General features: G+C 46.3%; 3 protein-coding genes across 3 annotated transcripts; 2 read left to right on the top strand and 1 right to left on the bottom strand.

Moving 5' to 3' along the window:
• Positions 1 to 909: 909 nt before the first annotated feature.
• On the top strand, positions 910 to 1,889 carry N7474_010111 (carbohydrate-binding protein; the record flags this gene model as incomplete). Its single annotated transcript, XM_057201521.1, has 2 exons — positions 910 to 1,128; positions 1,185 to 1,889. 2 exons carry the CDS (start codon positions 910 to 912, stop codon positions 1,887 to 1,889), a joined length of 924 nt encoding a protein of 307 aa, XP_057049508.1.
• Positions 1,890 to 2,608: 719 nt separating this feature from the next.
• On the bottom strand, positions 2,609 to 5,579 carry N7474_010110 (tetratricopeptide repeat protein; the record flags this gene model as incomplete). Its single annotated transcript, XM_057201520.1, has 3 exons — positions 2,609 to 5,231; positions 5,279 to 5,429; positions 5,489 to 5,579. The coding sequence occupies 3 exons, from the start codon at positions 5,577 to 5,579 to the stop codon at positions 2,609 to 2,611; spliced, it is 2,865 nt and encodes a 954-aa protein (XP_057049507.1).
• Positions 5,580 to 13,240: 7,661 nt separating this feature from the next.
• N7474_010109 (uncharacterized protein) lies at positions 13,241 to 15,002 on the top strand (the record flags this gene model as incomplete). Its single annotated transcript, XM_057201519.1, has 4 exons — positions 13,241 to 13,340; positions 13,391 to 13,600; positions 13,651 to 14,175; positions 14,464 to 15,002. 4 exons carry the CDS (start codon positions 13,241 to 13,243, stop codon positions 15,000 to 15,002), a joined length of 1,374 nt encoding a protein of 457 aa, XP_057049506.1.
• Positions 15,003 to 15,161: the final 159 nt, after the last annotated feature.

The raw sequence follows: 15,161 nt of genomic DNA, 5'->3' as shown, positions 1-15,161 counted from the left end.
CATGTGATAGTTGGAGTACAACACTGTATGTGTTAATTTATACAGGAATAACAATCTCCCGGGCCAATTCTTGATATAGTATAGTGGATCTTGGCATTCGGGTCCAAGAAACAATTAAAGAGTGTAAGTGGTAACACCAGTTTCGAGACAGTCTGTATGATAATAAGCGACTCTCCAAATTGCTGATGCCGCCAACTACCTATGCACGGCCGCACCCAGGATGTGCCGGGCGGTGAAGGATTACCACACCACCTAAACTGGACTCCTTTCATTGCTGGATGCTACCCGGTTTTATGTAATTTGGTGCACTAGCTATTAAAGTTAAGATTCTAAGAGCTTATCTGAGTACTGCGGTGGCGTCATTTCGTAGTTTCGCGACGCAGACCGTTTTCATCTTTATTAGTTCATATTCGCCACATAGAGGCATGTGGTTAAATGGCCTCGTGATTAATATTTGGTCTCGCTCGGTCTATAGAAACCAACTGTTCTTCAAAGATTCCTACTTGCAAACAAACACCATGAGGGTACCTAGGTTCTGGCTACACACGACGTGTCATTTGAGATTCTAGGCTCTATCGTTGACAAGTGAATGATGTATTGAAAGCTTCCATAGCAGTGCATTTTCAGCAGAATGAAATAGCCTAGAAGAATCGATCTAACACTATCTAGAATATGACTTCATCGGTTGATCATTTCCGCTAACTTCCCTATCCCCTACGAGCATATTAACCTTTTATTTCTAGTCGTTCAAGTCCTCAAACTAAAAAGCTATTTCTTGTTGCTAAGTTATATGAGAAGCACTTCATACAATATCATATCAATCAGGCTTCCCAACTCTATCAGTGCGAGGTATTAATTCCAGAAAGCCTTAGTGTCGTCTTACTAATCGGGTCACTGGCAGATCTAAAGATGGGTTGGAATAGTCTGGGCGGGGAAATCATTGGTGAAGCAGCCACTGTGTCGTGGGCATCGGACAGGCTTGACGTCTTTGTTCGAGATATCCATAATCAAGTTCTGCACAAATGGCGGGAGGGCCAGGACTGGAAGCCTAGGTCCGGTTGGGAGTCGCTCGGCGGTGATATTGCCGAAGGGCCATCTGCCGTTTCCTGGGATCGCGAGCGGCTGGATGTGTTTGCCCGGGGCACTGACAATAGTGTACTACACAAATGGTTTGATGGAACAAGGTGGAACCCCCTAACAACTGGGAACCCCTCGGTCACAATATCATCGAGAAGCCGATGGTTGTGTCATGGGGCGCACATCGACTTGACGTGTTCGTTCATGGGGCTTCCGACCATAATCTCTGGCACCGAGCGTGGACTGGGCGACAGTGGGAAAGCTGGGAGTCGCTCGGCGGTCCGATACTTGGCACCCCAGCACCAGTATCAATGAGCCCAGACAGAGTTGACGTCTATGTCCGTGGAACCAACAATGCCGTCCTTGGCAAAGCCTTGCTTGGAACCTCTTGGACTCCAACTTGGGGCTCACTGGGAGGTAACGTGCTTAGCGGCCCAGAGGCTGTATCATGGGGTCCTGGCCGAATCGATATTTTTGCGCATTGGGCTGACGACAATGTGTTTCACAAGGCCTTTGATAACGGCCAGTGGGGACCTTCGCAAAATAATTGGAATCCAGCTCTTGGTAAGATGTTGAAAGGGCCACGTGCAGTAGCTGGAAGTGCCAAACATCTAGACGTTGTCATACAGGCCGCTGATTTAAGTGTTCGGCATAAAGCGTGTTATGATGGGGTAAACTGGGTGCCCGCGGGTACTAACTGGACATCACTTGGGGGCGCAGTTGCTGGGGTACCAGTTCTGAGTCCGCTCGGTTCCCAAAAGTTGGAGGTCTTCGTTCGCGGCCGTAACGGAGATTTGGTTTTTTGGTCTTGAGTATGAAGCTTTGCACTTTCCGCGATAAGTTTGACACAAATTGTATATTTGCTAGTTTCCTACTGCTAAAATTCATGTCCTTTGTACAGTTCAGAGATCAAACCATTACTAAAAACCTTGAGACTTACTTCAGGTCTCGTCTGAATAGGTTACTTTTCCATGGAATGTCCATGACAAAAGGGTTCCGGCTACCATGGCAGGCATACAGATACTAAACATTAGTCACGTAATATATTGAGGTAAGGTATTGTATGACTGACAATACAGGAACATTGTTATTCCGGAACTATCCTTAATATAGACTAGTGGATCTTGGCACTTGGGTTTGAGAAACAATCGAAGAGTATAAGTGGTGACACCAGTTTCGAGACGTACTGTATCATCATGCCATGTTTTTGGATTTTATTGCTCACCAGAGTTTACTAGCTAACTCTTCCAGTTCCTTTTGCTTAGGCTTCCCCTCACCACAGACATTCAGATGGCGAATAGCCTTTGCAGTGACGATGCCTATCAAACCCGGACCGTCGACCCATGGACAAAAACTCCTAGTATGCCCCTACTCCCGGTTACTTTGGGCGTACACCTATCCTGTTCTCTCCCTGCGCGGCCCCGGATTGTGCCATGGATTAGCTGCAGTTAGATCAGCTGGGTTTTCTTCTATTAACCGAATGGGATGAAGGTGCGGAATATAACGAGTTATATTCAAATATCTAGCTTATCTAGGAATTCATATTCAACTCCGTTTCCCATTCCAGCAATGTTTTAGAGTTAGACAAGGTGTCCGGATGGTTTAGGCCTAGTAATTTTTTCTGCTTGACCAAGCATTTTCGTAGTATGTTGATGGCTTCGGCATCGCGACCTGACGATTTCCAGGTGAAAGAGAGATTAGACATACTCCTCAGCGTCTCGGGATGGTCCTCGCCGAGCTTCGTCCTGCGCGTCTTCATCACCTGCATGTTGAGTTGCTCACTCTCTTCCCACCGGCCCTGGTAACTATACGTCGATGCCAGGTTGGCCATAACCATTAGCGTATCGGGATGATCTTCGCCAAGCTTCGTCTTGCAAGTCTCTATCACCTGTATGTTGAGTTGCTCAGCCTCTTCCCACCGGCGTTGGTTTCGGTACGTCGACGCTAGGTTGGCCATACTCATCAGCGTGTCGGGATGGTCTTCGCCGAGCTTCGTCTTGCAAGTCTCTATCACCTGCACCTCGAGCTTCTCGGCCTCTTCCCAGCGGCCCTGGTTCATATATGTCGTCGCTAGGTTGTTCATGCTTATCAGCGTGTCGGGATGATCCTTGCCGAGCTTAATCTTGCTCATCTCCATCACCTGCGCCTCAAGCTTCTCAGCCTCCTCCAACCGGCCCTGGTTCCAATACGTCGTCGCGAGGTTGGCCATACTAGTTAGCGTGTAGGGATGATCCTCGCCGAGCTTCGTCTTGCTCATCTCTATCACCTGTAGCAAGACCTGCTCGGCCTCCGCCCATCGGCCCTGGTTCATATACGTCGTCGCTAGGTTGCTCATGCTCATCAGCGTGTCGGGATGATCCTTGCCGAGCTTCGTCTTGCGAGTCCCTATCACCTGTATGTTGAGCTGCTCGGCTTCCTCCCAGCGGCCCTGCTTCATATACGTCGTCGCTAGGTTGTTCATGCTCATCAGCGTGTCGGGATGATCCTTGCCGAGCTTCGTCTTGCGAGTCTCTATCACCTGCACCTCGAGCTGCTCGGCCTCCTCCCAGCGGCCCTGGTTCGAATACGTCGCCGCGAGGTTGGCCATACTAGTTAGTGTGTCGGAGTGATTCTTGCCGAGCTTCGTCTTGCGAGTCTCCATCACCTGTATGTTGAGCTGCTCGGCCTCCGCCCATCGGCCCTGGCTCATATACGTCGCCGCTAGGTTTGCTATGCTCGCCAGCGTGTCGGGATGATCCTTGCCGAGTTTCGTCTTGCGAGTCTCTATCACGTGCACCAAGAGTTTCTCGGCCTCTTCCGACTGGCCCTCAAGCCAGTACGCTTTTGCCAACATGTCGGTGCTATCCAAAACTTCTTCATGCTCTTCACCTAATAAAGCCGCCCTTTCATTTCTTGATCTTGATGCCATTTCTCTTACATCTGTGATGTTACCGCTTTTCGACGCATACCATGCGCCTCTGAAAAGTAGCGTAGCCCATTGTCGTCTAGATTGACGCGATGCTGGCCGCTGTGACATTGCAGCTTTAATATGAGGGAAGAGCGGCCTGCACGTCTCCCAGTTTTCGTATTCGCCGGTGGATAACGCTTCGCATAGATTGCTAATAAAGTAATCCCTCCATTGATCTATTTGTCCACGAGATTTCAACCACGCGCGCGTAGACAGTTGCACTAGTCGATGCATCGTGAAGAAAGTGCCAGTCTCGCTAACAGATATGAATGAGTAATTCCTTAACGTTGTGACATCATCTTCAAAATTGGGGCTCGCATCAGGTTTAGATGTCTTCCCGTCACTGGAGCCGTCCAAGAGCTCTGAGCCGAAGGTGCAGTTGTAGTTAGGTTGAAGCCGGATAAGGCTGTCCAGTATCCCTTGTCGATCGAAAAAGCTCATGAGAGAAAGCAAGTCCGATGCAGATGGCTTGGTGCGGCGAATATAGTCGAATGACATTTGCCACGTTACTAGAATTGAGTTCTTTGCTTCCCAGTCCCGGTAAAGGTAACCTGCCTCTTTTCTCAGAAGCTTTGTCGCTTCACGGTCACTCTCTTGGAAATCTCTTAGATACCGTGATACTGAATAGCGAGGCGCCCGATTTCGAATATAGCTGGCGGCCTGTACGATCGCTAGAGGCATGAACTCGAGCTCTTCCACCAACTGTCGACTCTCTTGGCTCTCCCCTACTTGTTCAAGCTTTCTTTGCAGAAGCTCTAGCGCCTCCGACCTTTCCATCGGCTTAACTTCAAGAAGGTCCTTGTGATCGACCATTTTCGACGCAACCTCTCTGGAGCGACTCGTTATAATGATAAATCCATTCCGGCTTCTAGGAATATACTCCAATAGCGGTTTGGTCGAGGCTTTTGTTAGGCCTTTCGTTGGATCTTGCTTCGTTGCCGCCGGAAACGAGCAAAGGAACTGAGCATCATCGACATTATCAAGGATACAAATCCAGTTCCCTTTTCTCTCATCCCTAAACCAGTTCTCGACTAGTTTAAATATGTTGGCCGTTGGATCCTGACGACCTGGGATTTTAACCTGGTCCGCGATGTCTCGGAAACTTTGCTCGAACCGGGCTTCGTTACTCGCATAGACCCAGAAAACCCATGTCGCCGGCGATTCGGATCGGATTCGGTAGGAGTATTCGATAGCAAGTTGCGATTTTCTTCGGGTTGTCAGTAATAAACTACGTACTGGTCGCTCTATACTCACCCGACACCGCCAAGCCCGACGAGCGCTATTCTTGACCCTGGCACTAGACTTTTCTCCTGAATCCAATGAAGCAGCGTGCTGCGACTAACAAAGTCTGGATCGCGCGTGAATGGCACAGTTGATAAAGGGCTGGGCGGAGTTTCCGGTCGCTCTAGGGTGGGACGTGGCGATTAGTAACGAGTTTAATCTTGTCCCGTTCCGCCAACTTACCTGGATGTAGATGGAACTCTGCCACGATTGAGCCACGGTTATCTCCAACCTGGATCCCATGGTTGTTTCCAACGAACGATATCGATGTCATAATAACCGTAGGTCGTCTGTGTTCATGTGAAGAGTCATTGTCTGACTCTCAGCTGAAGGAGGGGCACGTAGCCTTAGCTTCACCATCAGGTGACTCCGTGGCGCTAGGACAGGGAATTGGGTTGGCAGGCAACCCATATGGAGCATCGTGTTGGTCCTGCGTGGGGTAGGATTAGCCCCTTCCTAGGAACGAGATCAGCCCGAGCCCAAACACCCAGACCAAGCGCAGCACGCCATAATCAGCTAGATCCCATCCCCTTTCTCCCGATAAGCATATGAACACGCTTTATTAACCTCTGTATTTTGAGAGGCCATTGCCGTCATCAGTCCCAAAGACACAATGTAAGCGGTTCAACGTCACTATCTGATGTGGTTTCGTGCCATTTGCAGCCGGGGGGGTAAGGTTGGTGGTGCTGTAGCTTGGTGGTGCTGGAGTTTGGGACCCTTATGTTGGGACGACGTCAAGGTGGGCGCACTATAGTGTATTTCTGGAAGTGTAATGATACGTCCACTAATTACTTACACTAGTGTGTCCTCATTTTGGCATTTCACAATTCAGCTTTAGAACGGATCTTCAAACACGGGACTAACCATATCTGGATTGGTGTTGCATGTGATTAGGGTTTGAAAGAGCTTCTCTATGTTGTCGGACATGGAAGGCGATAGCGGTCGCCACTGTACTTGAACATGTCTACAGTATTACGGAACAAATTTCACGACCGAGTATGACGGAAACGTTCATGGAAGTCTCATCCATAGTCGTGAAGAAAACCAGAGAAATAAAGTCTATCGCTTCGCTCAAGTATCCAAAGGTTACAGCGGTTTATTCGCGAGATTCATTAGATCAGTGAGTATGATAATGCAATTTTAATCCTGATTCTCATGATGCTCATGGAAACCCATATCCTCACTCCATTGAGCGAAATGCAGACTACCAAAACTACCAATAGAATTTGCATTAATACTGTACTTAAATCGTCCTATCTGAATTTTGGCTCCCCATGAAGATTACTGCGACCTAGATACTTAATTCACATTGGTGCACCGCGTGAGGCCCTTTTTGTCTTGCCTCCCTGATAATTACAGGTACGATCGTAATCTGGTGGCGCTATCTGACCATTCAAGCCCGCTCCCAACTTTCCCTCCATTACCAAACTTTGCGAGGACAAAAATGACTGCCTTCATTGTTCAAATGGACTCACGATAAGAGATCTCTTCCCATGATTCGTGACCTGGGGTGGGAGTTGATGCCCCAAATTATTCTACCGACAATAGATAATGCTGTAGACAGCCAAGTGACACTTATCATCACTGAACCGATCGTGGCTTGAATGCCAACTTCAGTAGAAACCGCATTTAGAGCTGTAACAAATGAAACGTAAATCCCGGTTGCTGTAGCAGAAGCCAACGCGCTGGACATCATAGCTATCTGAATGTTGTAGCAACAAGTTAGCTTGTACTTTCTCTAACATGGGGTAGAATGATTTTTACACTTGAAATAATGGCAACCGCTTTACGGATCCATGGAGAGCCTTGATATTTTGTTTCAATAAGTGGTCCACTGATGCAAGTTGCGATATTTGATATAAAGGCAATCATATAAGCTGCATCCATAAATTGTGCCGCGTCACGATATACTGTTTCCGCCTTTTGAATCTCTGATGGGAACAGCTTTTCAGCCCAGGTCGTCTCGAGGCCTAATACTTCCGTAAAGTTAAACCAGAAGCCGGCATTCGGAGAACTGCAGTTTGTGATAACTGAGTTCGCTTCACCGTATTTTCCTTTACAATATCCCAACAACCCTATTAAATAAAACTCGGCAATATTTGATTCTAATTTAGCAAGTTCATTTTGAGCGATTTCTGGTAACTCTTTTGCAGCGGATGTGGCGCTCTGAATAGCACTACTTGCAGTATTTCCAATGTGCTCTGATCCATCTTTAACTGAAGAGCCTACGTTATTGGCATTTTCTGCCGCACTTGCCACTACCGAAGAGGTGTGGCTTATTAATGATCGTTTATCTACAATACCTGCTATCTCATTTCCCAAATCAGCAGAGAATCCCGTCATGTTAGCCTACATATTGTCAATATTTCAGCATATGTATAAAAGGTGGACAGCCGTCACATTGGCTTCTTACTTTCATAAAAAAAAGGTCTCTTTGAGGGCTTGACTTCTCAGTACATCCAGTCCCCACAAATACCAAGAGCAAGGCTGAGACCATGAAAAGTACGTATGACAAAACAGAGCATGATCGCCGGCTGAGTTCACTCATCATGGTTTCAGGACATTCAAAGCGAGTTTTGGGCACCTAAAGTTAATCTAATTAGAATACAGGCTTTTATGTATTCGTTTTGAATGTCAGAGTTAATCGTTCATATTCGAAATCAAATAATTGAAGATATCGTATTTTTTATTTTATCCGAAATAAAAACCGGTATATTCTGGAAATTATTGCTTGCTTGTCTTTTTTACAGTTGTTTTTCATTAATCATTTTTCTTTACCTTATTTTGACCTCTTTAACTAAAAATTGCGATCATGGAGAGCAGAGGTCTTTATGCTAAACAAGGCAGCATAAAATTCTAAGTACCATTATTTTTGTTGTTATTTTTATTCCTCGGGCTGGATGTAGTCTCGAGGACTTCTACCCCTAGGTTCGGTCATTTAATTGCATGAGAGCTCAGATTACCCCTAGATTGGGTGTTTATTTGCTCTTTTTCCTCTGCGTAATACTTACGCAGGTAGTCAGAGCGTGGTGTTGGATGTTATGGAATGATCCGTTTGAGCGATCACTCTAGGAGGCTTGCATCGTCGGTTGATCTTCTATTGTAGCTGCTATTTGAACATACCTTTCTACCTATCCATTACAAGCCTTGGTCTTAGTTCTCCTAGACTCTTCGTTATACTAGGCGTTTGGAATTAGGATGTCTTTTTTCCATGATCTACAGTACCTTTGGAAATCCTCGAGTTGATTGAAATGAATTTCACTCAACCTTCGGGGTTACATTCGTTTCTGGGCGACTTGCAATCAGAATTGTCGTTTGGTTGGCTATGAAATCTCTACATCACTTTTGAGGAATATCACGAGACTCGAAAGTCTGACCGAAATCGATTGATAACTTGAATGTGTTTTTTAGATGAAAAGGTGGTTTGTCAATGCGACATCCAAAGTGAAAGCATACTCGGATTTTATATGCAGCAAAGCTCATATTTAAATATAACGTGAAGAGATACATAACATAAACCGAGCTTATACAATAATCGGGTATTTTTGACGTGACAGGGACGTGGATTTGAATGTCTTTTGGTGACATCGGTTTCCAGAAGTACTGTCAACCTTTGTATATTATTTCATTAAAACATAATATACATAAAATAAGAAGCAAATCGGAAAGGAAATAAGTTTCGCAGCCGGAGACTATTGTTCTTTCAAATCTAAGAGGCAAGCTATTTTCACACCATTCTTCTAGTTCTTCCACTATATTTCAACCAATCATTCTAGATCTGAGGCTAGAACGGCGTTCAAATGCAGCGATCGCTTCAGCAAACTCGTTGATTTGTTCCATAGCCTTGGGGAGCGTTATCTGCAAGAGATATCCATCTTTCACTTTTCCAGTAATTCTAGAATTCCCAGGGTCTAAAATTACTTGCCCCATAAGAAATTCTTTGACAATATTCTCGAACCAAACATTCCTCGTGGCCACCGACGCATTTTTGCCGTCGTCCGAACCCGCATAGAAGGGAGAAAAAGTTCCTTGTTTATCAACGATTGCAGAATTTGTTATCCGTTTTGATTGCTTAGGTCGAGAGGTACCTTGCCGGGCCTTTGAAGCTGAAGATCGTGTGTTTCGAGACGTGGCTTGCCGAGCCTTTGAAACCGAAGATCGTGTGTTTGCCATTTGATATTTTCGTTTAATGTTGAGAGGAAAATAGGGATTCAAGACGAAGAACTGGAAATCTATCGAGACTTTGTTCCTGGGTCTATCTTATAATGCTTTGGTCCTTACTGCAAAACAATGTCACAGGGCAGAATTTTCCGGCCTTTTCTTACTCAATTTAGCTATTGTAAGCCAAACAGCCATAATATTACACCAGCCGCTTTATTTTGGATAGCCTTTTATGCAATTTCATTGAACGATCGTCCTGTGCTTACGCCTATTGAGAACTTGAAAAAACAGATGTCAATTCAATGACTTGGGTTTGGGATTCGGAAACTTCTAGTGTTCACTTCATTTTATATAACGTAAACGAAGTTCCAGATACAATATAATTAGGACGAAGGCGAATGTTTACCCCCTAGATATTGAAGGCTGTTTATAAACATGGCGTGTGTTGCCATGGTGCATAATGAAACTGCTCAAACAACTCTTCAAGTAGTAGCCTAATACACAGCACGGTAGCTAGAGACTAATATTAAGCAATTGCGTGGCATAATATTGAAAGAAGACTAAAAATGATTATAGGATAAAAGTTCCAAGCTCAATTCGCATAGACTGATGAAGATTTGCCTCCCTTTTTTTCCCTTTCCCCCCTCACTAGACGCTGACGGAGCTGTCCATCAATGTCCTTTTAATTAGTTCAGAATAAATCTAGCATAATTGCTTTCAAATCTTGGAAGCGATATTCGCAAACGAAGTTACAGCGATCGGGCATCCCATATTATAAATAGAGTGCCACCGTCCTTGGTATTTGTTTCAACCAGTGAATGTACTAAAAAATCCCTAGGTAATTCAGAACAGAATTGAGCTAAATGGGTATTTCTACGAAATCCTCCTCTCTAGTGCGCGATGGCTGGGCTTTTTTGATGGAAATCTTTCCAGAAAACAGGCAAACACCAGACGCCACTACCTATTCAATAATGCTAAATAAGAGCCAGGAGATTGGGATAATATACAATATATCTGCTGCGGCGTTTTCTTGGATTCTTCTTGCGGGGTATTTAGTATTGCCAAATACGTTCAATAACTTGCGGACATCTACGTCTGTTCAAGCATCAGTTTCTAAATCCGATATCGGACAAGCTACATATAATCTTTTTCAGAATACCCCTCTACTTATCATTGCAGGAATTCTGTGTTTTCTTGCTACCTGTGGTGAGGCCTGGCTTTGGTGGACATGGAGAAACAACTTGATGTGGCTACGAGGTAAAATATTTTGGTGAGTGGAGGGAATTTGTCTGCTAATCCTGTTATTATTATCTGTGCTTGTTTATGCTTACTTTGAAGCTAGGCCAGTTCTTTTTAATTCCGCCACAGGGTTCGTAAACACGTTGATTAACGTTTATGTCCACCGAAATGGTTTTTGGGCGGTTACTCCCACTGTCACTGCATCTGTGACAGGGTTCTTCAGTTTCATCTCAGGAATGTGTTTCCTAGTATATAACTACCGGATTGGCCTCCTTCGGGAAGTTTACCAAGCGGATCTAGAAAGAAGGACGCAGGAGTTGAGAAAACAAACAAGTTCTTCCCACGAAGGAAAGCATTTTATAATTGAGGCCTAGCTGATTTCGAATATTTCTGTGCAGTAGTAGTGGCTTGATATCTACATTTTTACAATACAGTCAGTAAGAAAACGTTCCGAAAAACCTAGACTCTCCCTTTCCCGTCCTGCACGAACCATTTATGCCTACTTCTCCATCCGAGGGCCCGGGGGAGGTTTAATTATTGTCTCCTTCATAATTGATATAAGTTTTACTCTATATTTAATTTTGGGTTTCATCACAGACAGTCTAATTCAGATCCACAGAGCAGAAATGCGGGAACCGGCCTTAGGGTCCCATCTTTCCATCCATTTCGCAGCGGCAGTAACTTGACCAGCATAGCACATTCTAAGTGCTGTTTCCAAATCCTTGACACCTTGTAAAATAAACTCTCGGCTGCCCGATCCATTCACTTGATCAAAATAATATTCCAAAAGGCCTGATTGGGAACGAGATGAAAGATCCTGTGATATTTTCGCGCTGGCAAGCACAAGCTCTTTGTATAGATTAAAACACTGGCCATAGAAGTCGTTCTCCCATTTGAGACCTCTGAGTTCATCCTCCAAGGACTTCTGCCGCTCGGTTTCAGAGTACAATCTCTCTGCTTTTGAAATTTGCAGGCGACTGGCTGTGGTTTCCAAGGCTGTACTAAACCCCTGCACATCTCCAATCCAATGGTCGACATCCGTGATTTGAGGGCAGTCTGGCTCTGAGGATACATTTGACCTGGTTCTTGTGTGGATTGGTGGAATGCAGAATTTTTCTGAGCCGGGGGATCTGCTATAGATACTGGATTGGCTTGGATGGGTGGACATGTCGAAGAATCACGATATTATTAAAAGACAGACGTTATCTGCCTCCCCCTGTGCAGACTGGCAGGAAGCTTGATATTTCTGCAAGACCTGGCTAGTTCTTATATAATGGCTTGCAATATGACGACGTCGTCATAACAGTACCGAACGGTTGCATATGTTTGCAAAGTAGTACTCGTTACAGTATTTATTACGTTTTTATTCTGATACCCTGTAACCATAATTTGCGGATATCCAAGAGAAGAAATAGCAGGAATTCCATTATAGAGCTTCCTCAAACCTCACGCGAAATGCCAACGTCTGATCCCGAACTTGGGATGTCGCAGTACCAACGACCGGGACTTGATTCTGTTCGTCAATGTACGCCAATGTACGCCAGAATGGGTACAGCCATTATCGAAATCGGCTTGACCAATACACTCTGGATCACTCTTTTCTGGCCCCACCGCCAAGACCTTAGCGCATATCAATCATTGGGCAGGCCACATGGAACTGAGGGACACAGTAAAATGCGGGCTGTATGTTACAGTATATAACTCCTAAAATTACACACGGGGCAGACGAGAATTCAGTGGAATTCCGTGGAAACCGATAGTGATCATGCTGAAAGAGCCGCCTTGCACCTGGTTCCTGGGCGATCTGCCAGGTGACCGAACCGTCATGGAATATTCCACAAGCAGTGTAGAGCCGTTCAAATTCCTCTCTTCTCCCAGGCCCTTCCCTATAAAGTGATTAGAAAACAAAAGCGGGAAAAGCACCAAAAAATAAATATAAAAATAAAAATAAAAATTTTGCACCTATAGACAAAACCTGATAATGGTCATTCGCCCTGATGTGTGTCCCAGAGCAAGTACGTTACCATGAATGTTGAAACAGCTGGGAGCCTTTTCACTGTTCAATTTCATCCATTGCCTATCCTCAATAGAGATACAATACTTAGATTTGCATGAGGCGGATGAGACGTAGGAAGGTCACACCTGGATTCAATGTCCAAAAAAGGGGATTTTGTCAAGGTCTACGCTAGATAAATGGCTCACGCCTATATAATTTTACCTTTTTTGAACCTTCGTGCCTAATGCCATGTGAGTGATAATGTGTGATTGGCTTATTTGTGGCGCGTAACGCAGCAATTACCGGTTCGATATCTGCTGAGGTTGCCATGATATCATGGTCGCAAGGCAGAGTTAACGCGTTCGAAACACGCAGCGGGGACGTGCACGTGGTGGAGAAATTGCTACAGTACATAATGTTGTCCTGTCCGCGTTATGAGTTATGACCCGCGTTATGCTCAGCGTTATCTTCCTACTCACCCGCCACCATCGCCATCACTTTCAACTTATATCCTTAACTAACCGGCTATCTGTCCAGCAATGGCTGACCGCTCGCCAGCGGGCAAGGAGTTGGCGGTTCCACCTCGCGGCGACCCAGACCGGAGGCGAGTACTCGGCGTTCTAGCACAACGGAGATATCGTACGTACCATCTGAGCCTCTCCTTCGTCCAGCCCATAACGCCTGTCTAGGCGATCGCAAGAAACTATCGCGAACGGCAAGGCGAGACTTCCCAAGTGTCACTGGCGCATCTGCGCAGCAAGTTCATCTAGAGACACCCAGAGGTGGCGGCGACGCTCCACTTGCAAGTGACAGCCTTCAAGCACGCACCTCCGTATCCGGCGATGCCCGTAACGTAGATGAATTGTCGTTGACTTGGACTGCCGGAGAAGATGGCCTAAGTTCGCTACAAGACTATGTGTCTTGGCTCTACAAGCTGATTCAACGGCAGGCTCTGATATGATGTTCGATAGCGCTCTCTCAGGAGAGCTGCAGGACCTACTAACAGAGACTTTTGAATTTCCCGACGACAGAACCCTTGAAGTACCTGCTCTCAAAGTCATGCGAGCCGCCGTCGATGTGGCCACGAGACTCAACTGCCTACCATTACTGTGGAATCCAGCTTCAATCCACATCGTTGGCCCTACAGCTCCGTCGTCCTTTCCTCTACCCCAGCACTTCTTTCCCGTATCTGCGCAGCTCACAATCCCTCACCATCCGCTGTTCGACATATTACCCTGGCCGACTGTCCGGACAAAGTTCATCAATGCTTTTGCGTTGCCATCCGAGTTACGACCACCATCTGCGAGAGACCCTCTTGCCCTTATGCATCTAGTGTACGATATGGATGATGAGAGGGAGGGATGTCGGATTTCCGGCTGTGATGGGATGGACGTGGCGGGTTGGGAAATTGGGCAAAGGGTGTTTGATAACTGGTGGTGGGCTTTGGATCGTGATGTACTTGCGCAGTCTAACCGTCTGCGATACGCAAGAGGCGCGAGGTGTTTGACTTTGGGATCATCTGACTAGCGGCTGTGTGGGATCTGTAAAAAGATGATATACGAGAATGCGAGCATGCGTTAACGGCGAGAACGGGCACAGGTTGTCAACATAACGGATCATAACGCTGGCGGCAGTCGACGACCGGGCTACGTGTATATATAATAGGGGACCCATAGGCGTTCCGGTCCGGAGAGGCTATACATACCTAAAGTTCAGTAATTCTTCGCATTATACTGGATAGTGACTGTAATGGAATCATCAGGTCAGTCTTATCCCGCATTCGACCCCACTAAAGATTTGTATCTAACCGTTGTTCAAGAAGGGGACCAACTTCTCAATACGCCTCAGCCATTGGACAATAATATGTTAGCGCCAAGGGCTACCCTCGGCAAGGCTTGTGCCGTTACTATGGCCGCCCTCCGCGCTGGAGTCGGGCTCAGCGCGGTCTTGGCTCCTACCCTGCTGAGTCGCGTCTCCGGTCTACCTACGCCCCTTAACACGGCATCCACACTTGTGATGCGGCTTTTCGGAATTCGTGACGCCTTACTCGCAGCTGCACTATGGGTTACTATGAGAGACGAGTCCAAGAGCTTATCCGTGTCTGCTCTAGGGGAAACGAGACGTAGCGTCAGGAGGGTACTTTCGGGAGGCGTTGTGGTCGACCTGGTAGATGCCGTTAGCGTTTTTGCGACTGTGGCAGGCCATGGAAGGTTGACGCCTCAGGCGGTCGGTGTCTTTGGTGGCGGCGCGGTGTTGTTCATGGGCTTAGGAGCGGCTGGACTTAATGCGTATAGGGTGTGATTCATTCTTCTCATCACCCATTATTATATGCGGGAGACTAGACAGTCAAAGTTCAGTGAATACCTCTGAGGCCTCCGGGACCTCATATTGAACCCTCAACGGAGTAATCTGTACCATTGCGCATACAAGCGCCTCGCGTTCCTATTCTGCTAGCTCCTC

Source organism: Penicillium riverlandense (assembly GCF_028828495.1).
Source record: "Penicillium riverlandense strain IBT 135883 chromosome Unknown utg000008l_segment0_segment0, whole genome shotgun sequence".
Taxonomy (NCBI): Eukaryota; Fungi; Ascomycota; class Eurotiomycetes; order Eurotiales; family Aspergillaceae; genus Penicillium; species Penicillium riverlandense.
The sequence above is the reverse complement of the archived record's forward strand: the minus strand, read 5'-3'. Positions and strand labels throughout refer to the sequence as shown.